Source organism: Sus scrofa, chromosome 3 (assembly GCF_000003025.6).
Source record: "Sus scrofa isolate TJ Tabasco breed Duroc chromosome 3, Sscrofa11.1, whole genome shotgun sequence".
Lineage (NCBI taxonomy): Eukaryota > Metazoa > Chordata > Mammalia > Artiodactyla > Suidae > Sus > Sus scrofa.
Genome location: NC_010445.4, coordinates 72,288,880 through 72,314,803, shown reverse-complemented (window position 1 = coordinate 72,314,803; position 25,924 = coordinate 72,288,880). Strand labels below are relative to the sequence as shown.

At 42.3% G+C, this 25,924-nt stretch overlaps 1 protein-coding gene across 4 annotated transcripts in view; it reads right to left on the bottom strand.

The window, feature by feature from the left end:
* The window catches only part of C3H2orf42 (chromosome 3 open reading frame, human C2orf42), a 30,920-nt gene extending 5,700 nt beyond the window's left edge, over positions 1-25,220 (bottom strand). The window contains 9 exon segments of one of the 4 annotated variants that reach the window (NM_001243818.1): positions 914-1,076; positions 3,050-3,150; positions 4,993-5,100; positions 8,691-8,795; positions 10,268-10,372; positions 14,324-14,434; positions 17,109-17,943; positions 18,313-18,594; positions 25,168-25,220. In NM_001243818.1, the coding sequence (NP_001230747.1) occupies positions 914-1,076; positions 3,050-3,150; positions 4,993-5,100; positions 8,691-8,795; positions 10,268-10,372; positions 14,324-14,434; positions 17,109-17,931 (1,516 nt within the window). In that variant the 5' untranslated portion in view covers positions 17,932-17,943; positions 18,313-18,594; positions 25,168-25,220. 4 annotated transcript variants of the gene reach the window in all.

Below are 25,924 nucleotides of genomic sequence, written 5' to 3'. Positions count from 1 at the left end.
TTGCGGGTTCGGTCCCTGCCCTTGCTCAGTGGGTTAACAATCCGGCGTTGCTGTGAGCTGTGGTGTAGGTTGCAGACGCGGCTCGGATCCCACGTTGCTGTGGCTCTGGCGTAGGTTGGTGGCTACAGCTCAGATTGGACCCCTAGCCTGGGAATCTCCATATGCCGCAGCAGCGGCCCAAGAAATAGCAAAAAGACAAAAAAAAAAAAAAAAAAAAAGAATCTGGTGTTGCCATGAGCTGTGGTGTAGGTCAAAGATGCAGCTCGGATCTGGCATTGCTGTGGTGTAGGCTGGCAGCTGTACCTTTGATTAGACCCCCTAGCCTGGGAACCTCCACATGCAGTAAGTGCAGCCCTAAAAAGCAAAAAAAAAAAAAAGTCTGAAAGAGGATACACCAAATCTTTTTTTTTTTTGGTCTTTTGAGGGCCACGCTTGCGGCATGTGAAGGTTCCCAGGCTAGGGGCAGAATGGGATTTAGAGCTGCCAGCCTATGCCACAGCCACAGCAATGCAGGATCCGAGCCAAGTCTGACTTACACCACAGCTCACAGCAACGCCAGATCCTTTAACCCACTGAGTGAGGCCAGGGATCGAACCTGAGTCCTCATGGATACTAGTCAGATTCATTTCCACAGAACCACGATGGGAACTCCAGGAAACACCAAAATCTTAATGGTGACATCATCTACGGTGGGTGGGATTACAGGTAGTTTTTATTTTTCTCCTTCATGCTCTATGATTGTTTTAAAAGCATTGGCTCAAATGAAACAAAAAAACACCTTATCACATGACTGCTTTTACAAAATATATGAGTCTTTTTTGTTTAAGGTCAAGACCCAAAGTCTAGGACAGTGTAACACACACAGTTGACCCTTAAAGGAAAATGTGCTATTGAAACCACTAAATTCACTCACCAACTTTGAGAAAAGTTTTTAGTTCCAAGGGTCGCAGCACTGGTTGCTTTTCTATACGGCCATAGGTTTCTGCTATGCTCTCTACTTCTACTTTAGGGCATTTAAACAGCTCATAAGTCCCATCCCGGTTCTGGATAAAACTCCGGGTGATTTCCAAGGGCATCTGGATATGGAGACAATACCAAGAAAGATGAGAACAGAAAAACTTTCAAAATAGACAAACATTTGGACAAGAATAGATTTTATTCATCCTTTCCTATTAAATACACATAAATTAGCGAAAATGTCTAATGTTTTTCTGTAAATTTTATCGACAAATCTGCCTTTTCTCCTATATCTCGTTCATGGCTTTTCTTTTTTTCTCTGTAACTTAGTTTTTTTAAAAAAAGATTTTTATTTTTTCTATTATAGTTGATTTACAACATTCTGTCAATTTGTGCTGTACAGCAAAGTGACCCAGTCATATATATATATATATATATATACATACACATACATATATATACATACATGTATATACATACACACATATATACATACACATATATACATACATGTATATACATACATATATACATATATACACACATACACATATATATACATATATATATATATACACATATATATACACACATTCTTTTTCTCACATTAGCCTCCATTTTCTCTATAACTTTAACTTGAACCCTGGCCAAACCATACTGAGCAGAACCCTAATACGTTCTGGCTACATAACTGCTACTGGCACAGACCTGCTCTGAAATCAGTTTTCTTCCTTCCCCTACTCCTCTGCTAGCAGCATTCTTCTCCTAAGAACTCTATCAATAGCACCTGCAGCTGACCTCACATCCTGTGTGCTTCACACCATCCTTGGGACTGAGCCAGACAGAGCTTGAACTGAATTTTGTCTTTGCCACTAAACAGCAGAGTGAGCACCTCATAGACTGTTTCTCATCTGCAAAATACAGTTAATACCAATGTGTGGTTGTGAGACTGATGGGGTGATGTAGGTAAGTTAACATGCAACAGAAACTCAATAATAATTATTAACTCTCTTCCCTCACATGACTCTGCTCTGGGCTGCTTCAGTGTTTTCCTGAACATGACTTGTTTCAGGCTAGAAGCCTGTCTGTAACATTCTGCATTTAGAGAAGTTCCTCAAGGAGTTCCCATCAAGGTGCAGCGGAAATGAATCCAACTAGGAACCGTGAGGTTGTGGGTTTGATCCCTGGCCTTGCTCAGTGGGTTAAGGATCTGGTGTTGCCATGAGCTGTAGTGTAGGTCGCAGATGCGGCTCAGATCCTGAGCTGCTGTGGCTATGATGTAGGCTGGCAGCTATAGCTCCAATTGGACCCCCCCTAGCCTGGGAACCTCCATAAGCTGCAAATGCAGCCCTGAAAAGCAAAAAAAAAAAAAAAAAAAAAAAAAAAGACAAGAGGTTCCTCAGGTGTCTTTAGTGCTAATTAGTGAACCTTTTCCAGGGTTCACATGTAAGTTCTACAGCTACCAAATAATTTATTCTTTTTCTGAACATAATAGTGTCTTGCAATCAAGCTAATCTTAATGTATTAAATTATGTTCAATTTTCCACAATATTCCATTACTCTAGGAAAGGAAAAACCTCAAATCTTCTGGATCTGCTTGAAAAAAAGTTTTAAAATGTCTAATATTGTCCCTAAGAAAAAGAACACAAAATATTTAAGAATGATTTCTCTAGTGAGAACTAAATTGCAATTTGGAAATTAATATTTAATTGTGCCGGACCCACTGACTTCACAAATAGTACATAATCTTAAATCATATAAATACTTTCTAGCTGTCTGCTAGTTAATCTGGGGCTCACCATAGCTAGTAAAGGATCATTATTTAATTTATAAGAAAAAGCATCCCTGTTTTCTGATCCCAAAGGCATCAGAAAAAGGAGGCTTCAATTTAAGATACATCCTGAAGCTACAGGGAATACCTATTACAATCAGAGCTGGAACCATAAAGCCATGAACCTTTCTGAATAATCTTAGTATGAAAAAAAGGAATTTGCTGTCCAGAACTCAGGGAGCTGTTGTAAACATGATTCCCGCACTTGCTTCCCTCTCTTCCCCTCTCTGTCCTCCCACTACTGTAGAAATAAACTCTTACCTCTGGAGTATCTAAGATTTGTTTAACTTGCAGGATATTTGTGATATGCCAGGTATATTTAGAAAAGGTTCCCAGTGGCAAGGCGTCTTTGCGCACAAAAGCTTTAAGATAAAAAGAGGACAAAATCAGACTACCAAAACACAACATACTCTTTCAATGTTTTCATTATCCAGTTTCTAGAGAGTTCAGTGCAGTGATTTTCCTGCCTTAAAGAATCTCAGCCCTCTAAAAAAGGAATTCTAGAAGCAAATCTATAACAGGGTTTTGGCAGCAATGTGATGAATCAAATGATCAGGATTTCTGCTAATGTACTATTTCTGATGCTTGAGATACTAATTTTTGGCACCTTGGAGATTTATTTCTTTGTTTGGTAAGACTACACACAAAGGACTCCATTATAAAACAACCGCTTACAAGTTTAGGTATGTCAGAGGTCAAATCACAGTCCTTAAAATAATTATGTGGAGTTTAAGCTTACTCTCATGGTTACCCACCTACTGCCCTGTCTCCAAATTATAAAACGGTTCCATTAACGGGCCTAAAACTATCTAAGGAATGGGTTAAAATTAATGTATTAGGCCTAGAGTTTAAACTGGAAGAAAGAATCAACGCTGCCTCAAAAGTCAAATAGTTAAGGTATAAAGAGAGATTTTTGGAGTTCCCATTGTGGCTCAGTGGCTAATGAATCCGACTAGGAACCATGAAGTTGCAGGTTCGATCCCTGGCATTGCTCAGTGGGTTGGGGATCTGGCATTGCCGTGAGCTCTGGTATAGGTCGCAGACGTGGCTTGGATCCTGAGTTGCTGTGGCTCTGGCATAGGCTGGTGGCTACAGCTCCAATTAGACCCCTAGCCTGGGAACCTCCATATGCCGTGGGTGCGGCCCTAGAAAAGGCAAAAAGACCAAAAAAAAAAAAAAAAAGAAAGAGATTTTTATGGCCCTAAACAAGGTCATCCACAGCTTGCACAATTTATTCAAAGACAGAACTGAACCTCAGTCTCTTTTATATCATCAAATAACAATTCACTGAAGAAACAGCTTCTATTTCTAGCTGTGGTTACTCTTGGGCTATTTTCCCCTGAACGATCTTCTCTTTCTCCTTTTCTCTCCTATTTCCTTATATTACCTAATAAGTATCTTGAGATCGCCAGTAGAAAGATGTTATATAAAACCAAGAAATATGTACCAGATAATGTAATTATAAAGTGTTCCAATCCTGAGAATTGCTCTAAAAATAAAATCTTCCTTCATCAAAAAAATTTCATTGGAAATCGGAAATCATGAGAGTACTCATGGCTCAGCTGGTTAAGGAGCTGGCATTGTCACTGCTGTGGCTTGGGTCACTGCTTGTGGCAAGGGTTTGATCCCTGGCCCAGGAACTGTTATATGCCATGGGCACAGCCAAAAGGGAAAAAAAAGGGGAGGGGGGATAAGAAAAACAAGTTTTAGTTTTCGATATATTATGCTTCCAAGAAGCCAGCCCAAACGACAGATGGAGCCTGCAATGCTTTTGTTGAAACTGATTGATCTCTAGAAAACACCCAGCTTCTTGGTGGGCACCGTCACTGTACTTCATTGTGGTTCTTTCACCAAGTTTGTGCTTTCTGAGTCTTTCCATCAACTCAATGGAATAAGCATGAGGCCTTTGAAGAGTGTGATCTTTTTATTTTGGGGGGGCCGAATTTTCAGCCTGAGAGGTCCCCAGGCCGGGAAACAAACTCATGCCACTGCAGCTACCTGAGCCATAGCAGTGTCAGGATCCTTAACCTGCTGAGCCACCAGGGAACTCCTGAAGAGTGTGATCATTATTCTAAGAGGTGATAGGCTAAGGCTTCATGCTCTGAGCATGTAACCAGAAGTCCTAATCTGAAAACTTTCAAGCAATTTTTTCCAAACATAGTCCTCAAAGGTTAAGACACCTATTCCTAAGGAAAATCCCATACCTGTGGTGGAGTTGGGAAGCCGTTTTTTTGCACTTCCTATGGATATTCTCTGTTGCAGGGCATCAAAGAAGGACTGAGGAATGTGGAACACCAGTGGCTCTGGTTTGCCTAGAAGAAGTAAGAGGAAGCTCATTTAAAGAAATTGAGTGGGCTTTCTGGTGTGTAGGGAAAGGTGGATGAAATGGAACTGATGGGTAATAATAACTAAAAATAACATTGAGCTTTTTTTTATTAAGCAAAAAGGCTTTGATCGACTTTTATGAGCCAAGCCCTGTCAACAGCCCCACTCTTGATCCCTTGCAATTATAACAAATACAGCACTCTTGTCATTTACCAAAGACAACTTTTTTTTTTTTGCTTTTTAGAGCTGCACTTGTGGCATATGGAAGTTCCCAGGCTAGGCGTCTAATTAAAGTTGTAGCTGCCGCCCTATGCCATAGCAACATGGGATCCAAGCCACATTTGCAACCTACACCACAGCTGGCGGCAATGCTGGATCCTTGACTCACTGAATAAGGCCAGGGATCGAACCTGCATCCTTATGGATACTGGTTGGATTTGCTACTGCTGAGCCAAAATGGGACTCCCAAACCCCAATTTTGCAAACACCACCACAGCATAGATGTATCTCTTTAAAGATGACATGAGATGAAATTAAAACATTGAGGCTGAGTTGAAAAGGTAAACTTGATCCATTCCTGCTACCATCCCAGGCACTTGCCTGCATTCATGCTCTCAGATGGTCATGACCATGAATGCCAGACTGAAAAGTTAGGATACTTTATCCAATAAGCACCTGTCTTCTCTCTGATCTGAAGGCAGGCAAACTGTTTGAAAATACTTAACAAATCTCTTTAAAAATTTTGCAAGAAACTAGATTAACAAAAAGTTAACAGAGTGTTTATGGGAGGGGTTGAAAATATTCAGAGTTTTCCTTAAAAATTCTTCCTAAGGGGTTAGCTTCAGAGGGAAAATGCTCAGAATCACATGGATTAACATGCAACTTCTACCTACCTAGATACATCCTAAAAGTAGCTTTTTTTTTTTTTGAAGAGTAGTTCTTAAAGACAGTTCAGATGCCTTTTTGAAATAAAGATCAAACCAAGAAAAATGAAAATGAAAATGAAAGGTTTTCCAGTATTCTATTTTAGGATTTTACATTCTTTTCAACTGATTTTGCTTACTTAATTGAATGCAGAATGTCAATGACAAAACTCACTACTTCTGAGTCACTAAAATATTATTATCTGGGCAGTTTAGAGAAGTCACTACAGAAAGGATTTAAAAATCTTTCATCTGGGAGTTCCCATCGTGGCTCAGCAGTAACAAACTCAACTAGTAACCAAGAGGACTCAGGTTTGATCCCTTGCCTCGATCTGTGGGTTAAGGATACAGTGTTGCCATGAGGTGCAGTGCAGGTTGCAGCTTGGATGTGGCATTACTGTGGCTGTGGCATAGGCCAGCAGGTGTATCTCTGGTTTCGACCCGTAGCCTGGGAGCTTCCACGTGCCACTGGTTTGGCCCTAAAAAGACAAAAAAACAAAAAATAAAAACTACAAAAAAACCTCCATAACTTTCATCTTGAAATTAGATCATAGGCTATTATGCAGAGATCTCAGCTGATGGGATGCTAGAGTTGAGGTTTACAAATTAATCTTGAAAAGCCCTTGTAAAAGAGAATCACAGTCAAGGAGAGCTGATGGTGACACTTTGACAAAGGTGGTGGTAATGGAAATGGTGAGAGGGGTGGTAAAGGAATGGGATGGAAAAGGACAATAGTTTATAGCTTCTATTATTGTCAATGTTCTATTTTATGTCTTGGGAGGCAGGTTAGTAGATATTTATTATGTTATTTCAAAAAATATATACATAAATTTTTAAAAGAAAAAAACATAGACTCTCTCTTTAACCTTCCCTAGCTTATTGGGTTTTTTTTTTGTTTTGTTTTGTTTTGTTTTTTTTGTCTTTTTTGTCTTTTTAAGGCTGCAACCACCACATATGGAGGTTCCCAGGCTAGGAGTCAAATCGGAGTTGTAGCTGCCGGCCTACACCACAGCCACAGCACGCAGGATCCGAGCTGCTTCTGCCACCTACAACAGAGCTCATAGCAACGCCAGATCCTTAACCCACTGAGCAAAGCCAGGGATCAAACCCACATCCTCATGGATACTAGTCAGGTTCGTTAACCACTGAGCCATGACGGAAACTCCTAGCTTATTGTTTTTACTTCTAAAGTTTAATTTTTTCCTGAATTAATACAAATAAAACTTAGCATGTATTTCAAGACTTCCATTCTTCCATTCTTGTCCCTTTCCTCAACATGAAGCCATAACTCATCTTCTCTGAGTGTCTGCTGCTGGACTACTGTTCAGTGTGGGGTGCTTTATTTTTAAAATGATATCTACAAACTTCCAACATATTCAGCAAAGATCATCAAAATGATGTGAGGTTTATAAATATGCCATGAGGAATGTCTGAAGACCTGAAGTATCACTTGGAAAAGAAATGACCTGTCAAGTAGGACAATGGGTGTATGCAGTGGCAGGGACTGTTATTTGAAAATAGGACCACAGACTTAGTCCATGTGGCTAGAGTGCAGAAGTAAACCAACAGGCAGTATTATTGACAAACATTTCCTCTTAGAATGAGGAAGACCTTTTCACAGCTATCACTATTCAACCATGTTGTGAGCTGTCTCAAAAAGCAGTGTGCTGCACACAGCTGCACAAAGCCTAGAAAACCATCCACCAAGGCTGCTTTTAAGGCAATGGGCAGCCCTGGTTAGAAGGTCCACCTCTGAAATTGCTGAGGTTCTATAAGGCTATCACAATCAACCTGAAACCAGCCTGTGTTCTCCAATCTTCCTTAGCATTCCTTTGTAATTCTGTATAACTATGTTAGTCTCACATGTTTAGATTTTTTCTAAACTTTTTCGTCCCTTGCTTTGATTTTTTTTGGGGGGTAAGGTAGGGGGAGCCTCACCCATGGCAGTCAGAAGTTCCCAGATCAGGGATTGAACCGTTCCACGGAAGTGAAAACACTGGATCCTTAACCAGCTGTGCCACCAGGAAATTCCATCCCTTGCTTTGATTTTAAGTTTGAGGGTTAGAATGATCTTCTAAGGTTTTGGTATCTCCCTCACCAAACAAACACCCACGCACACCCCAAGACCAAGAGAAAAACCACTTACTGTTTGCTGTGGTTTTTCTCTTCCGTCTCTAAATTCTTTTTGCTGGTCCTACACTTTAATTACATGATTTCTCCTTTCATTTATTTTATTTATTTATTTATTTTGTCTTTTTGCCATTTCTTGGGCTGCTCCCGTGGCATATGGAGGTTCCCAGGCTAGGGGTCGAATTGGAGCTGTAGCCACCGGCCTCCGCCAGAGCCACAGCAACTTGGGATCCGAGCCGCGTCTGCAACCTACACCACAGCTCACGGCAACACCAGATCATTAACCCACTGAGCAAGGGCAGGGACCGAACCCGCAACCTCATGGTTCCTAGTCGGATTCGTTAACCACTGCGCCACGATGGGAACTCCTCCTCCTTTCATTTAGATTTCTATTTTCTTGAGGTCCAATGCAGTTTGGCCTGAAGCCCAATTATTTTTTCTATCAAAATAGCATAGAACTACATCATAATTTCTTTAATTTCTCCTACTTTGAGCAAAAGTCCAATTGGATGACCAATACTTACCATCAAACTGATAGTGCATGGTTTGATGGATGCGTTCCGTGACACTAGCCAGCCAGTCTTGGAAGGATAAGGTCACTTGTGCCTCATCTAACAGCTGACCACAGGCTGATGGGGAGGGGGTAAAAACTCCAATAAATTTATCTTTTCTCACAGAATTAAACAGTTAACTGAAGTTTGAAAAAGCCAAGGCATTGACACAGAAGAGAGCAGCAAGTTGAAAATTCAAAGAAATTAGATATTTTAAGTGAAATGGAAGATAGCAGAGTTTCTTTTTTTAAGAATCCATCTAGAACATCTCCATGTACCCACCAACCTACCATTTTATTCCATTTCTTCTCCTGAAATATCTTCACTGTGTCTGAAGTATATCCCTTTCATTTGTTTTGGCCTTGCCTGAGGCGTGTGAAATTCCCAGGCCAGGCACTGAACCCTTGCCATAGCAGCAACTTAAGCCACAGTAGTGACAATGCCAGGTCCTTAACCCACTGAGCCACCAGGGAACCCCCCCATATTATCTTTTATAAAGAAATAATGATGCCAAAACTACTATTCATTTAAAATTAAAATTCTCACAGATAAATACATATTGTGATAATTTGGATTTAAAGCTATTTTCTTTTTTCTTTGCATCAAAGTGACAAAATTTTGTTTAAGATCTTCTAACAGATGCTTCTGATCTGTTTACTTCCTGACCTTCCAAAAATATTTATTCTTGGAATGTGTCAGTTCTTCTTTAATTAGTAAATTAAGATTTGGTCTTGTATTATTTGCTATTTATGTACTGGTCTTGTCTTCAAAACCAGAGTATGAGGGCAGGGATGATGTCTAACTTCTAATCACCCACTCATATTATAAAAGGGTTAAAAAATGTTGATCTTCAAACATACAAGTTTAATTATTCTGAGTAGAAAAGTGATAAATATAAATGTATAAGTTATGTTCAAAATTAAGTATTCTGTCTCATTAATTCAAAATAATATCCATGCTACTGCTTTTAGGTGTTTTCAAAATTTACTACCTTTGGAGTACAGACTATATTTGTCTTTCTTAACAATTATTTATCCCTGCACAATTTTAAAATATGTTTCTTCTTCAATTTTGAACCTCCGTACTAACTGCATGTGGGTAATGAGCAACAAAACAAAAATATTCTATAAAATATGCGCTGCTAAAATAAGTCAGTAATTTTTGTTGCATTTGTTACTTAAAAGGCAATTTGGTTTTGAGCTTGATTTGAAAGCAGTGGGAGAGACAGCAGAGATCTCAGCCTCAGGTCCTGCTAGTTTTTATCTTAGCACTCCCTAGGGGACAACCTGCAACATTACTTTTGATTACATATATATATATATATATATATATATTTTTTTTTTTTTTTTTTGGTCACACCCATAGCGCATGGAAGTTCCCAGGCCAAGGATCCAACCCATGCTACAGCAGCGACCCAAGCCACACCAGTGAAAACACTGGGTCCTTAACCCTCTACATTACCAGGGAACTCCTCTTTTGATTATATTGCTTTGGGCTTCTTTAGGATGAATTAACACCTCTTTAGCCTATCCTAGGGAAGGGAAACTTACCCTGCCTTTTTAATGAAGAAGCAACCACAGGCTTTTTCAGGCCACTTTTCCTTAGATTACTGTTCACTGCATCTTGAGGCAGCATCGAGCTGTTCGTCTGTGCACCTAAACCACAAATCATTACAGTGCTTAACAAGATGTCTGCAGAATACAAATTGATTCAATATTAATTTCTGAAGAGTTTAAAGCATTAAAAAGCCTGCTAATTTCACTAAGAATAGATTTACAAGGAGATCCTGCTGAGTAGCATTGAGAACTTTGTCTAGATACTCATGTTGCAACAGAACAAAGGGTTGGGAAAAAGAATGTAATTGTAATGTATACATGTAAGGATAACTTGATCCCCTTGCTGTACAGTGGGGAAAAAAAAAAAAAAAGTCTGCTAATTTCTTTTTTTTTCTTTTTTTCTTTTTTTTGGTCTTTTGTTGTTGTTGTTGTTGTTGTTGCTATTTCTTGGGCCGCTCCCGCAGCATATGCAGGTTCCCAAGTTAGGGGTCGAATCGGAGCTGTAGCCACTGGCCTACGCCAGAGCCACAGCAACGCGGGATCCGAGCTGCATCTGCAGCCTACACCACAGCTCACGGCAACGCCAGATCGTCAACCCACTGAGTAAGGGCAGGGACCGAACCCGTAACCTCATGGTTCCTAGTCGGATTCGTTAACCACTGCGCCACAATGGGAACTCCTTTTTTTTTTTTTTTTTTTTTTTTTGCTAATTTCTAACTTAGCTTAGTTTCTAGAAGGAATTAGTGTTAGACTTTATACATAATATTTTAAGTTTTTTTTGTTTTGTTTTGTTTTTTGCTTTTTCATTTTTAGGGCTGCAAGAGCGGCCACGCTAGGGCTCAAATTGGAGCTGCAAGTGCCAACCATAGTCATAGCCACAGCCGCAGCAACTCAGGATCTGAGCTGCATTGGTGACCTGCACCACCGCTCACAGCAATGCAGGATCCTTAACCTACTGAGTGAGGTCAGGGATTAAACCCACATCCTCATGGATACTAGCCACAATGGGAACCCCCACTTTTTTTTTCAGCTGTGCCTGAGGCATACAGAAGTTCTTGGGATCAAACTTGCATCACAGCAGTGACCAGAACTATAGTAGCGACGCCAGATCCTTAACCTCCTGAGCCAGCAGGGAACTCAAGTGTCTCATACTCTTTACAGGAAGTCGGTGAAGGAAACTACAATGAAAGGGAGAAAAAAAATTCACCCTTTGCTCTCACCTCTTGGACAATCACTATTAATTTTCTGGTGAACTATCATCCATTTTTTGGTGTATGAATAGTTTATTTTGCAAGGTTTGTGATTTTAAGCAGCTGTGATTATACCAGGATTGCCAGATTTAGCCGCAGGTGCAGTATACGCAAGTTCCCAGGTTAGGGGTCGAACTGGAGCTACAGCTGCCAGGCTACACAAAAGCCAAGACAATGCCAGATCCGAGTCATATCTGGGGCAGACACCACAGCTTGCAACAATGTCTGATCTTTAACCCACTGAGCAAGGTCAGGGATCAGACCCATATCCTCAGAGACACTGTCAGGTTCTTAACCCACTGAGCCACAATGGGAACTCCTTTTACAGTCATTTTTTAATGGCTACCTGGTATTCTAGCCAGTGGCTTTATCATGGTTCATTTAACTAAGTGGTTGGCCCATAGTTTGTTTCTAGTTTTTCACTATTATAATAACCACACAACAAGCATATCTGGACAAAATGCTTTTCCTGTACTAAGGATTATTTTTTAAAAAAAGGATTACTTAGAAGTGATATTACTGGAGTTCCCATTGTGGCTCAGTGGTAACAAACACAACTAGTATCCATGAGGACATAGGTTCAATCCCTGGCCCCACTCATTGGGTTAAGGATCCAGCATTGCTATAAGCTGTGGTGCAGATCACAGACACAGCTCTGATCTGGCATTGCTGTGACTGTGGCATAGGCTGGCAGCTGTAGCTCCGATTCGACCCCCTAGCCTGGGAACTTCCACATGCCACAAAAAAGAAGTGACATTACTGAGTTTAAGGGTTAAAAAAAAATTTTTTTTTAATTTCAAGTTTTCCCGGGAAAGACTGATAAGTAAACATTTAACAACAATCTCTGCTCTATCTTGCTGCCAAAATTACCTCTCAAAAACACAGAAATAACCAGGTCACTTTGTATCTCCATCTTTCTCCAACTTGCCAGCCCCTAAACTCCTGTGCATGACTACCTGACTCATCTCCAGCAATACTCCCTCTACGGGTAGGAACATTGCTAAGGTTCTTAAGAAATACTGCACACTGCTTTTACAAATGATTAAAGCAACTTACACTACTAGCCATGCTCAAAAGCCCTGATTTCACCTTTGTCTGTGGTCTCATCATTTAAAAAAAGGCTAATTTGATACCCGGAAGTATCTTGTTTTAATTTTTTTTTTTTCTTTTTATAGCCACATCTGTGGCATAGGGAAATTCCTGGGGGGGGGCCAAACCGGAGCTAGAGCTACTGGTCTATGCCACAGCCACAGCAACACCAGATCCAGTGCGGTCTGTGACCTACACTGCAGCTCACAGCAACACCAGATCCTTAACCGACTGAGCAAGCCCAGGGATCGAACCCACATCCTCATGGATATTAGTTGGGTTCTTAACCCACTGAGCCACAATGGGAACTCCTCTTGCTTTAATTTTGCACTTATGAAATGTTTGTGTTTCTCTGTTCACTAGTGAGTTTGGAGTTTAGTCCACACATGCAGACCAGGTAATATTTTCCTTCTACTGTTTTTTTCTATGTTTTGGTTTTTGGGGCCACACTGTGGCATATGGAGGTTCCCAGGCTAGGGGTCGAATCAGAGCTATAGCTGCCAGCCTAGCCACAGCCACAGCAACTCAGGATCCAAGCCACGTCTGTGACCTACACCACAGCTCACAGCAACACCAGATCTTTAACCCACTGCACGAGGTCAGGGATCAAACCCACAACTTCATAGTTCCTAGTCGGATTATTTCTGCTGTGCCATGACGGGAACTCCTTTCCTTCTGTTTAGAGTCTAGTTTTTTGTTTTGTTTTGTTTTTTTTGGCCGCACCCACATCATATGGAAGTTCTGGGGCCAGCAACTGAATGAGACACAGCTTCAACCTACGCCAGATCCTTAACCCACTGCACTGGGCCGGGGATCAAACTGGTGCCACTGCAGAGACAATGCTGGATCCTTAACCTGCTGTGCCACAGTGGGAATTTCAAGAGTCTAGGTCTTTTAATACCTATCAACTAGGTATTCTCATGTTGATTTATATGAGTTCTTAACTGACACTGATATATTTGAATTAAAACATATATATATTTATTGCACCACCTGCTGAAAATGTGAATAACAAATTATACTCCTAAATTATCATGGAAAATATAATTAGCCATTGCCACAAATTTTTAAAAGACATTCTATTGATGAAAACATCATACAGTGTCTTAAGGCAGATTAAGGTCTAAAACTAGTCTGAATGTTTAACGGATAAACGAAGAAATACAGTAACACAAGTGGGAGTTCTCACTGTGGCACAATGGCATGTTGGGAGTGCTGGGATGCAGGTTTGATTCCTGGCCCAGCACAGCGGGTTAAGGATCTGGTACTGCAGCAGCTGCAGCTTAGGTTGAGATCCCTGGCCCGGGAACCATGTGCTGTGGGGGTGGCCAAAAAAGGAAAAAAAAAATTTTAATAATAATACAAGTGGAGTTTGGTTGGATTTTTTTTCTTCTTTTTAGCCACACTCATGGCACATGAAAGTTCCTGGGCCAGGGATCGAACCAGTGCCACAGCAGTGACCACACCAGATCCTTAACCCGCTAAGCCACAATAGAACTCCATGGTTGGATCTTATACTTGACCAATAGAACCAACTATTAGCTTGATTTAACAAAGAATCATCAATGTCTCAAGAGTAAGACTTTTTCCAGGAAAAAAAAAATCAAACCCACATTATTTCTTAAATTTGCTGAAATTCAGTGAAACACATAAAACACAGTAAAACAATCTTTAAAACTAACACCATCAAACGAACCAAACAGCTTCTCACCAGATACTTCCTCCTTTTTCCTCTTCTTTGGCTTAGAGGCAGTAGACTCACAAGCTGATACTGTTGATTCTGAATGGCAACCTAACTGGGGCACAATAATCTCCTTAAGACCTAGAAGAGAACAAATTTCTGAAATATTAATACTCTCCAACGGAGTTCCCGTCGTGGCGCAGTGGTTAACGAATCCGACTAGGAACTATGAGGTCGCGGGTTTGGTCCCTGCCCTTGCTCAGTAGGTTAACGATCCGGCGTTGCCGTGAGCTGTGGTGTAGGTCGCAGACGCGGCTCGGATCCCACGTTGCTGTGGCTCTGGCGTAGGCTGGTGGCTACAGCTCCGATTCAACCCCTAGCCTGGGAACCTCCATATGCCGCGGGAGCGGCCCAAGAAATAGCAACAACAGCAACAACAACAACAGACAAAAAGACAAAAGACAAAAAAAAAAAAAAAAAAATACTCTCCAAGAGTAAGTATGTGTCCTTATCTGAGAAAAATTAATTTACAAAAATCCAAATCCTCTAAACAAATTTAGGGTGACTGCCTGCTTTAAAATCAGTTCCTTTAAGGAACTCTTCAAAGTATATGTTTTTGTTTACAGACCATTAACATGGTAAAAAGGCTCTAGAGATAAATACTAAAATTCAAAAATTGGCAGCTGCTGCCAACTACAGATCATTCAGAAATGAAAATAAGGAGTTCCCATTATGGCTCAGCAGTTAACGAACCTGACTAGTACCCTTGAGGACGCAGGTTTGATCCCTGGCCTCTATCAGTGGGTTAAGGATCCTGAGTTGCTGTGGCTGTGGCATAGGCCGGCAGCTACAGCTCCGAGTGGACCCTAGCCTGGGAACCTCCATATGCCCCAGGTGCAGCCCTAAAAAAAGACAAAACAAAAAGAAATGAAAATAAAAAGCATCCACAAGATAAAAATATTAAAAACAACAACATAAGACGTTTGTGTCATGGCTCAGTGGTTAACAAACCCTACTAGTACGCAGCTTTGACCCATGGCCTCACTCAGTGGATTAAGGATACAGCATTGCCATGAGCTGTGGTGTAGGTTGCAGATGAAGCTCAAATCCCACGTTACTGTGGCTCTGGCATAGGCTGGCAGCTGCAGCTCCAATTTGACCCCTCGCCTGGGAAACTCTATATGCTTCGGGTGTGGGCCTGCAAAAAATTAAAAATAAATTAATTAATTTAAAAAAAATAGGAGTTCCTGTCGTGGCTCAGTGGTTAACGAATCCGACTAGGAACCATGAGGTTTCGGGTTCCATCCCTGGCCTCGCTCAGTGGGTTGAGGATCTGGTGTTGCCGTGAGCTCTGGTATAGGCTGCAGGTGCAGCTTGTAATATGAGTTGCTGTGGCTCTGGCATAGGCCGGCAGCTACGGCTCTGATTGGACCCCTAGCCTGGGAATCTCCATATGCCGTGAGTGAGGCCCTAGAAAAAAGACAAAAAAATAAAAACAACAACAGAAGATTTTTTTTTTTTTAGGGTTTCTGGTCAGATTCAGTTCTACTGTGCCACGACAGGAACTCCACAACAACGTAAGACTTAATGTAGAAACTTTTTTGGTTTTTTGTTTGTCTTTTTGTCTTTCGAGGGCCGCACCCATGGCACATGGATGTTCCCAGGCTAGGGGTCGAATTGGAGCTACAGGTGCTGGCCTACGCCCTAGCCACAGCAATGCCAGATTTGAGCTGCATCTTCGACCTACACCACAGCTCACAGCAACGCTGGATCATTAACCCACTGAGTGAGGCCAGGGATCAAACCGGCAACCTCATGGTTCCTAGTCAGATTCGTTTCCGCTGTGCCACAATGGCAACTCCAAATACAGAAATTTTAAAGGCTTTTTTTTTTTTTTTTTGGCCACACTTGGGGCATGCAGAAGTTCCCAACCCGGGGCTCAAACCCACTCTACTGCAGAGACCCAAGCCACAGCAGTGATAATGCCAGATCCTTAACCCACTAGGCCACCAGGGAATTCCTAAAGGTCCTTTGAGCCAGCTACTTGTTTTTCCCAGCTTCAAAAGAAGAAGTAACACTAAAGGGAATTTTTTTGGTTTGCTGTTTTTACTAACCTAGGGCATCTGTGGAAAAGTAAAAATACCAAAGCAAGGAGTTCCTTGGGGCTGTGGCGTAGGCCGGCAGCTACAGCTCCGATCTGACCTCCAGCCTGGGAACTTCCATATGTGGCAGGTGTGGCCCTAAATAAACAAAAGACCAAAAAAAAAAAAAAGCAAAAAAAAAAAAAACCATAAAGCAAACTTTGCTAGATTCATTGTTTCAATGAAAATGCCCAAATCATTCATTTCAACCAACCAACCAAGCAATCAACCAACGAAGCTTTATGCAAATGTGCTGACTGGGTTTAAAAGAAGGAATGCTTTTTTGTTTTGTTTTGTTTTTTTGTCTTTTTTAGGGCCACACCCGAGGCACGTGGAGGTTCCCAGGCTAGGGGTCTAATTGGAGCTGTAGCTGCCGGCCTACACCACAGCCACAGCAACACCAGATCTGAGCCGCGTCTGCGATCTACACCACAGCTCATAGCAATGCCAGATCCTTAACCCACTGAGTAAGGCCAGAGATCAAACCGGCAACCTCACGGTTCTTGGTTGGATTTGTTTCCACTGTGCCATGACAGGAACTCCAAAAGAAGGAATGCTTTTTTCATTTATCTAGCTACTGCTTCTTAAGATTGCTGGGATAATCTCCAAATGCCATCAGTGGAACCCTTTCATTGGTATTTTAGACAAACAAGAGTAACTGTCATACCACCTACCACTGGAATCAAAATTTAGGAAGTCTGAGAATTCCTGAGCCAATGTCTCGTCACTGGCAAAGGCACAGATGCAAGCAAAGAAATGAATGCATCTCTGGACCGCCTCATCCTTGGAGGCATTCGACTTGTGTGATTTCAGAGTCTGGCAGGAGCAGAAGAAACGGCGCTCAGGTAAGCTTTTGGCACTGATTTTCTGCATGAAGGATGTATGCAAATATCCTAAACTATGCTTCTGACTTGCCTTACACTTCACCACCAAAATGTTTTTAGTAATCCTCTGTACAAGGGGACCTGTGGGTTCTGTGGCTAACTGCCAGATGGTCTGCTTGGTTTCTGGCGAGGCCTGCATTGCATTCAGGACCGAGCTCTTTAGAGTCAGAGGGGTGGCCTCTGTTTGGCAGTTCACTGCCAGCTTGATGTGCTGGCACTGGTTTTCTACCACACCCTGGGTGGCAGCTTTCAGGCATGAGGGGACATAACACCGTCCAGAGCTCAGTTGAGTGATGATCGTCCCATCCACGGTCTGGATTGTCGTCTCAGAAACTCCTAGCTCCACAAAGCATCGGTAATCAGGGCCCCGGTCTCTTTGCCGCACTGAGTAGACTTGCAGGTCAGAGCCTGTTATGATTTTGACAGCTTCCGCACTAGGCTGCTTCCGCGCACCATACCGGAATATGGTTCCACAGGTCTTATTTTTACAGCTCAGTCCCCGGGTTCCATTGTAAGTGCCGCATCGGGGACACTTTCTGATTCCCCTCAAGGTGGCCTTCCCCAAATCAGATAGGAAAGCTGGGACTTTTGTCCTCAGCGAGTTTGGTTCCATTTTTCACAGGTCCTAGAAAAAGCAGTAAGCTCCATCAGCATGAATATACATTCATACACAGTTAAGATCATATATGACATTTAGTACAGAAAATAAAATGTAAAGACTCTATCCACTATTTTCAAATTATGCTCTCAAATAGAACATCCATTTCAACTCCCAAAACAAAAGTGGAGGAAACTTTGCCTTTCACATCTATTTTTAGAATCCTAATGTAATAATTAAAGCATTTCTCTAGAGTCAGTCCTGTTCTATAAAATAATCTAGATTAGTAAACCTAATCTTTACATGCACAGAGGTTTAACTTGAGCAAGGACTGGAGAATGGAAAGATGAGTACTTTCCCTTCCACCATACCCCACAAAACTCAGCCCAATCCTACCTGTATCAGCTGCCAGAGCATCCAGAAAACAGTGTGACCCGAATTCTTAAGACCTAAGAGGTGTTTCATTAGTTTGTGATGATCATAGAGGACAGGTGAAGACATAATCACTTGCAGAGTAAATGACACTGCTTAACTCAAAGTCTTCTGAAGTTTGAACTCTGTGGTGTAACAATGCAGACATTCTGCCTCCTCCTTCTCAGCCAGCCAATGGCAAAGCTCATGCCCAGTGTTCCACAATCAAAGAAGATTCCTACTGCCCTAAATGGCGATCTGGGCAATCTATAAGTAAAACAGGAAAATATATTAAAGTTAAGCAGAAGGAAAATGAGTCTTTCCTCTTAGAAGAGAAATCTAAGTCTGGGGTCTGGGATGTGCTTGGGTTGTGGGATGGAAATCCTGTGAAACTGGATTGTTATGATCATTATACAACTACAGATGTGATAAATTCATTTGAGTAATACAAATATTAAAAAAAATCTAAGTCACAAGTATTTGAGAAATATTTGCTAGAAGTTTTTATGGAAATGGTTGTTTCACACTTCCAATTGCAAGAAGGTAAAACAGTGCTAATGTCATTACACAGGGAGTTGTCAAGAATACCTAGAGGATGGAGTTCCCGTCATGGCTCAGTGGTTAACAAATCTGACTAGGAACCATGAGGTTTTGGGTTCAATCCCTGCCCTTGCTCAGTGGGTTAAGGATGCAGCGTTGCCATGAGTCGTGGTGTAGGTCACAGACGTGGCTTGGATCTGATGTGGCTGTGGCTGTGGCTGTGGCGTAGGCCGGCGGCTACAGCTCCAATTAGACCCCTAGCCTGGGAACCTCCATATGCCGTGGGAGCAGCCCTAGAAAAGGCAAAAAGACAAAAACAAAAAACAAACAAACAAAAAAAAACAACCACTTAGAGCCATAGTATATAACTGGCCACTCATCCTTCCTAATAGTAATGCATTACATTTTTAGATGGAGAACTTCATGCTTTTCAAACTGCTTTCATATTATTTCATTTGAACCTCACAATATTAGCATTTAATTTGAGCCAAACAACAATCACTCTTCAGGTTAAAATTAAAAAGTTAAGGAGTTCTCTTGTGGTGCAGCAAGTTAAGGATCTGGCGTTATCACTGCAGTGGCTTGGGTTGATGCCATGGCTTAAGTAACTTGCCTGAGGCCACCCATCAAAATCAGCAATGTGGTTTCCACTAACTTAGTGTCTGCCCAAGAGTGTGAATCTGTTTTTTTTTTTATACCCCCAATATTATGAAAATTTTCAAACATAGAAAAAAATAGAATCATACAGTCAACCTTCCATAAACCCACTTTCTAGATTCTACGTTTTACTATGTTTACTTTATTACATGGCTATTTATCCGTCTCTTCCTCTATCCATTAGACTCTTTCATATTTTGATACATTTCAAAGTTGCAGGTATTAGTTCAGCATGTTTATTATTAACTAAAGTTTAACATTTTTACTTATTTTTTTGGCCGCACCTGTAGCATGCAAAAGTTCTTGTGCCAGCAATCAAACCCCAGCCACAGCAAGTAACCCAAGTCACAGCAGTGACAACAGAGTCAAAAGTTTAATATTTTTGATACTTTTTAAAAAGGTGTATGTGTTCGTGATTTTGAAGTCGATTGTTAGATTTGCTTTTCCTCCTTGACCCCAAAGAATGGTCTTGATCAAAGATTTTCCCTTCACATCTTCTACAGGCCACCAATTAACAAATAGGAACGTACAAAGTTTAGGTAGAGTTCCCTGGTGGCCTAGCGGGTCAAGGATCTGGCACTGTCACAGCTATGGCACAGGTTTGATGCCTCGCCCAGGCATGGCCAAAAAAAAGGGAGTTCTCATTGTGGCTCAGCAGTCAATGAACAAGACTGGGAACCATGAGGTTACAAGTTCAATCCCTCGCCTCACTCAGTGGGTTAAAGATCCTGCATTGCCGTGAGCTGTGGTATAGGTCAAAGACGCAGCTCGAATCTGGCATTGCTGTGGCTGTGGCGTAAGCCGGTGGCTACAGCTCCAATTTGACCCCTAGCCTGGGAACCTCCATATGCCTTGGGTGTGGCCCCAAAAATAGAAAAAAAAAAAAAAAAAAAAAAAAAAACCAAAAAACTTCTATCGCGCTCTGAATATCAGCTTCCAATTAAGCCAACTTTGGGGCATAGAGCTCTTTGGAGTTCTCTGGTGGCTCAGTGGGTTAAGGATCATGCACTGACACCGCAGTGGCTCAGGTCACTGCTGTGGCATGGGTTCAATCCTTGGCCCAAGAACTTTAGCATGCCATGGGCAAGGCCAAAAAAAAAAAAAAGAAAAATGCCCACCTTTTTCACTGGCGCTATGAACTAACCCCCAACTGTAACATTTGCTGAGAGAATAAAGCTTTGTGAAATATGATCTATAGCAGAGTTTCTCCACCTTGGTACTACTGACATTTAGGGTTGGATAACTGTTGCTGTAGGGGGCTATCCTACACATTGTGCGATGTTTAGTAGCACCCTGGGTCTCTACCACTAGATGCCAGTAGCAGTCAACATCCCCTTCCCCAAACTGTAAAAAAACCAAAAATGTCTCCAGATATTGCTAAATGTTCTCTTGGGGGAAAAATCAACTGTTAAAACCACTGATCTAGAGACATTAGCCTCTTTACACAGCCATTTCCTTTTCAGGTGAATAAACTTTTTTCCTGCAGCATGCAGAAGTTCCTGGGCCAGGGATCAAAACCATGCCACAGCAGCAACCCAAGCCACAGCAGTGACACCACCAGATCTTTAACCCACTAAACCATCACAGAACTCCTCAATAAACTTCTTTAGTAGGTAGTCTCATTCAGCCAAATACGGGTTCATAGGAGAGAATGTTGTTCTCAAGTTGATTATCTCTGTAACCAAGTCTTTTAACTCCTGAGCTTCAGACCGAGATCTATCTATTTATAAATCAGTTTTAAAATTATATTGGAGTTCCCGTCGTAGCGCAGTGGTCAATGAATCCGACTAGGAACCAGGAGGTTGCGGGTTTGATCCCTGCCCTTGCTCAGTAGGTTACCGATCCGGCGTTGCCGTGAGCTGTGGTGTAGGTTGCAGACGCGGCTCGGATCCCGCGTTGCTGTGGCTCTGGCATAGGCTGGCGGCTACAGCTCCGATTAGACCCCTAGCCTGGGAAACTCCATATGCCGTGGGAGCGGCCCAAGAAATAGCAAAAAGACAAAAAAAAAAAAAAAAAAATTATATTGATGGTAACTGATTTCACACATCCACATATCATTAATTTGGCAAAAAGAACCACTTTGCTTATTAAAGGAGGAATCATTTGTCAGTTTTATGTAGTGAAGCCTTAAGATGCTATAGTTGCAGCATCATCATGGGGATTCTACTCTTCCCCTTATTTTATTTTTTAATTTAATTTTTTTATTACTCAAATGAATTTATCATATCTGTACTTGTATTCCCCTTATTTTTCCTTTTACTTGTTTGATTATGCTCTGTAGAGGGCAATTTATTAGTAACAATCAAAATTACAAATGCACAGGCATTCCCGTCGTGGCGCAGCAGAAACAGATCCGACTAGGAACCATAAGGTTGCAGGTTTGATCCCTGGCTTTGCTCAGTAGGTTAAGGATCCGGCATTGCTGTGGCTGTGGTGTAGGCTGGCAGCTGTAGCTCCGATTAGACCCTAGCATGGGAATCTCCATATGCTGCAGGTGCAGCCCTAAAAAGCAAAAAAAAAAAAAAAAAAAAAAAGTACAAATGCACATTAAAAAAAAAAAAAACATTGGAGTTCCCGTCGTGGCCCAGTGGTTAACAAATCCGACTAGGAACCATGAGGTTGAGGGTTTGATCCCTGCCCTTGCTCAGTGGGTTAACGATCTGGCGTTGCCATGAGCTGTGGTGTAGATTGCAGACTCGGCTCGGATCCTGCGTTGCTGTGGCTCTGGCGTAGGCTGGCAGCTACAGCTCCGATTAGACCCCTAGCCTGGGAACCTCCATATGCCGCGGAAGCGGCCCAAGAAATGGCAAAAAAATAAATAAGTAAAATAAAAAATTAAAAAACCATTAATTCTGAAATAACTTGATTTATATAAAAAGGACAAAGACAGCATAGATAGTTCCTGTATACCCTTTACCCAGCTTCCCCAAATGTTAACATCTTACATAACCATGGGACATTTGTCAAAACTAGTCTTTTTTTTTTTTTTTGTCTTTTGGCTATTTTTTGGGCCGCTCCCGCGGCATATGGAGGTTCCCAGGCTAGGGGTCTAATCGGAGCTGCAGCCACCGGCCTACGCCAGAGCCACAGCAACTCGGGATCCGAGCCGCATCTGCAACCTACACCACAGCTCATGGCAACGCCAGATCGTTAACCCACTGCGCAAGGGCAGGGATCGAACCCGCAACCTCATGGTTCCTAGTCGGGTTCGTTAACCACTGCGCCATGATGGGAACTCCCCAAAACTACAGTCTTAACATTGATACAATATTATTAACTCCACGACAGACTGTGAGGATTTCACCAGTTTTTCCCTAATGCCATTTTTTTTTAAAAGAATAAACCTTTTATTTTTTTTAGGGCCACACCTGTGGCACATGGAAGTGCCCAGCCTAGGGGTCAAATCAGAGCTACAGCTCCAGCCTAGCCACAGTCACAGCCACAGCCACAGCAACTCAGGATCCAAGCCATGTTTGTGACCTACACCACAGCTCACAGCAATGCTAGATCCCCGACCCAATGATCAAAGCCAGGTATCAAACCCACATCCTCAGCGTTACTGGTCAGATTTGTTTCCACTGTGCCACAAGGGGAACCCCCTAAACTTTTACTTTCAGAATAATTTCACATTTTCAGAAAAGTTGCAAAGAAAGAACAGAGTTCCCAGATACCTTTCACCCAGATTCCCCTAATGTTTACAACATATATTACCACAGGATATTTGTCAAAACTAAGAAATCAACATTGGAATTTAGTTTACTAATTAAACTCTAAACTTTGTCCTTTTTCTCTCCCAGGATCCAATCCAAGATACCACATTGCATTTAGTCATCATATCTCCTTAGTCTTATCTGATCTATGAATTCATCTTTCCTTGTTTTTCATAATCTTGACAACTTTGAAGAGTTGAGTATTTTATATTATGTCCCCCAATTGGGGATTATCTGATGTCTTCTCTGCCTATTCCTTCGACCCAGTAACTCCACTAAGAAATTGTCTTACAGGTATACTCCCATGTGAAATGAGAAACATATAAGGTTATTCACTGAAGTATTTTGTTTGTTTGTTTGTTCCATTTTGATTTCTCTCTCTCTTTTTTTTTTTTTTTTTTGGTCTTTTGTTTTTTTTTTTAGGGCCCCACCCATGGCATATGGAAGCTCTTAGGCTAGGGGTTAAACTGGAGCTGGAGCTGCCAGCTTAAGCCACAGCCACAACAACCTGGGATCCAAGCCATGTCTGTGACATACACCACAGCTCATGGCAACGCCAGATCCTTAACCCACTGAGCAAGGCCAGGGATGGAACCGGAGTCCTCATGAATACTAGTCGGGTTCGTTAACCACTGAGCCACGATGGGAACGCCACTGTTTTGATTTCTAAGTCTACAGCTATGACATATGGAAGTTTCCAGGCCAGGGGTCGAAAACTAGAGCTGCAGCTGCCAGCTTACTCCACAGCCACGTCTTCAACCTGTGCCACAGCTTACGGCAATGCCAGATCCTTAACCCAATGAGCAAGGCCAGGGATCAAACCCCCATCCTCATATACTTATAGGGTTCTAAAATCATTCTCAATCTGATTCAGAATCTGTTGTCTCAGAAGAAGTGACTGGGGACTTGAAAAATACAAAGTGGGAGGGAGATGTACAATTCGCTGTTTTGTACTATCTGAATTTTAAACCGTTACTAGTATTACTTGTTAGATTCTATGCTGAAAGCATATATAAACAAGTAACACAACTTGTAAACAACCTATATTTGAATCCTGCCTAAGAAAGGGTCTCCTCTTCCCCAGCAAGTTTACTAAACAGCCTCCTCAATCAGATGGCGTTAAAGGGACTGGGGCTGGAAGAGCTACCCCACGAACATTCCTTGAACTACTGGGTTTTCAGCCCGTTACTCTTTGCAGGGCTATACAGTTTGGTGAATGCTGTTTAATGCTTGTGAAGCACAGTAAGTGAAGAGAATAAAGGGTCACCTTGAATAAGACATAAACTTGCTAATGTTTACTGAGTACAAGTAAGCCCTTCCCATGCATTTACTCATGTATTGCTATGTATTGCTCACCACGATCCTGTGAAGTAGGTACTATTTTACCCATCTTGGAGATGAAGAAGTTGGCTCAGAGAAAGTAGTGATTTGATTAACATCCCTCAGCCAGTCTCCAGATAACTTAACGTGAGTTTGCAATCTGGATTCCTTGTCAAACCACAAGTGAGAGGAAAGGGCAGGACCATAAGCCAGGACTCTCAATTCCAGGTCCGGGGTGCTTCCATTTGCCCTGCGATGCCTCAGGATAATGGAGAAAGGCCACCGGGGCTAAGCCGACCACAGCCCAGTCACGCGGCCTGCAGGACGATCACCTCCCACCTGGCTTCCGGGACCGCCTGCCCCTTGACGCACTACCCGGGACCAGCTTCCCGGCAGCCTCCCCGCGCGACCGCTTACTTCCGGTCCTAAGTAGGCCCGAGCAGAAGCATCACCTGGCCGGTACCCTGCCCTCGGGACACGCTATGCGCCGGGACTCCCGGCTCTACGTCCTTGTCCCATAGCCGCACCCCCCTTCTTTTAGCACAGCCCCCCTTACCTGCCCTGCGCAACCCACCCCGCGGCCCTAGGCCCCCACGCTGATGACCGCCCTCACCTCCTCTCTCTTCTCCTGCCGCGTCCTTTTACAAACGCGGCCAAACTGTTCGCTGTAACGACAGTCGCTATTGGTCAGAGCCGCCCACGCGCGGCTAGAGCACGCCTACCTGGGCTCGCGTTGTCTGACGGGAGTTGTAGTTTCCTCCTTTTGGAGCCAGCTGACTATTGCTGCGGAATCCGATGGTGGAATCTACGCTGACCTGACGACTGTACAGTTTAGGTTCTTTGCTGTGCCTAGAGTGCTTCTGGCCGACCCTGCTGGTGCTGGAAGCCCAGAGCTCTAGGATTAGTCGTCACTGTTTTAGGCCTGAGCGAGTCCTAAGTCTGAGTAGAATTCCATTGACCATTGATGAAAAAAATCTCCTTAGATTTTCTGCATTATTAGCAGATGTCAGATGCGAGCGATTTAGTGTTCTGTCAAGGGAGTCTTGTTCACCAAAGAATTCGTTGTTTCTATCACTTGTGTGTTTGCATCAGGTCATCTTTTTCTCCCTTAATTACACTCTGACATATTACTTGAATGTTTCCCTTATAATGAGTTGTTATTGGCTTCTGGTGTGACCTAGTTTTGATTATTGGAATCACACAGAATAAATCTGAATACTCTTTGTTGACAATAGTTCATGAGTTAAAATGTGTCAAGGGTGAGGCCTGTGTGTGGGAAAACTCTGGAATGAGATTTCCTACACCTTTGGCTTTCATACTGCTCCTTATTAGTGATGGCACTGTGGACTGGGTGGCTGAGAACTGTCACA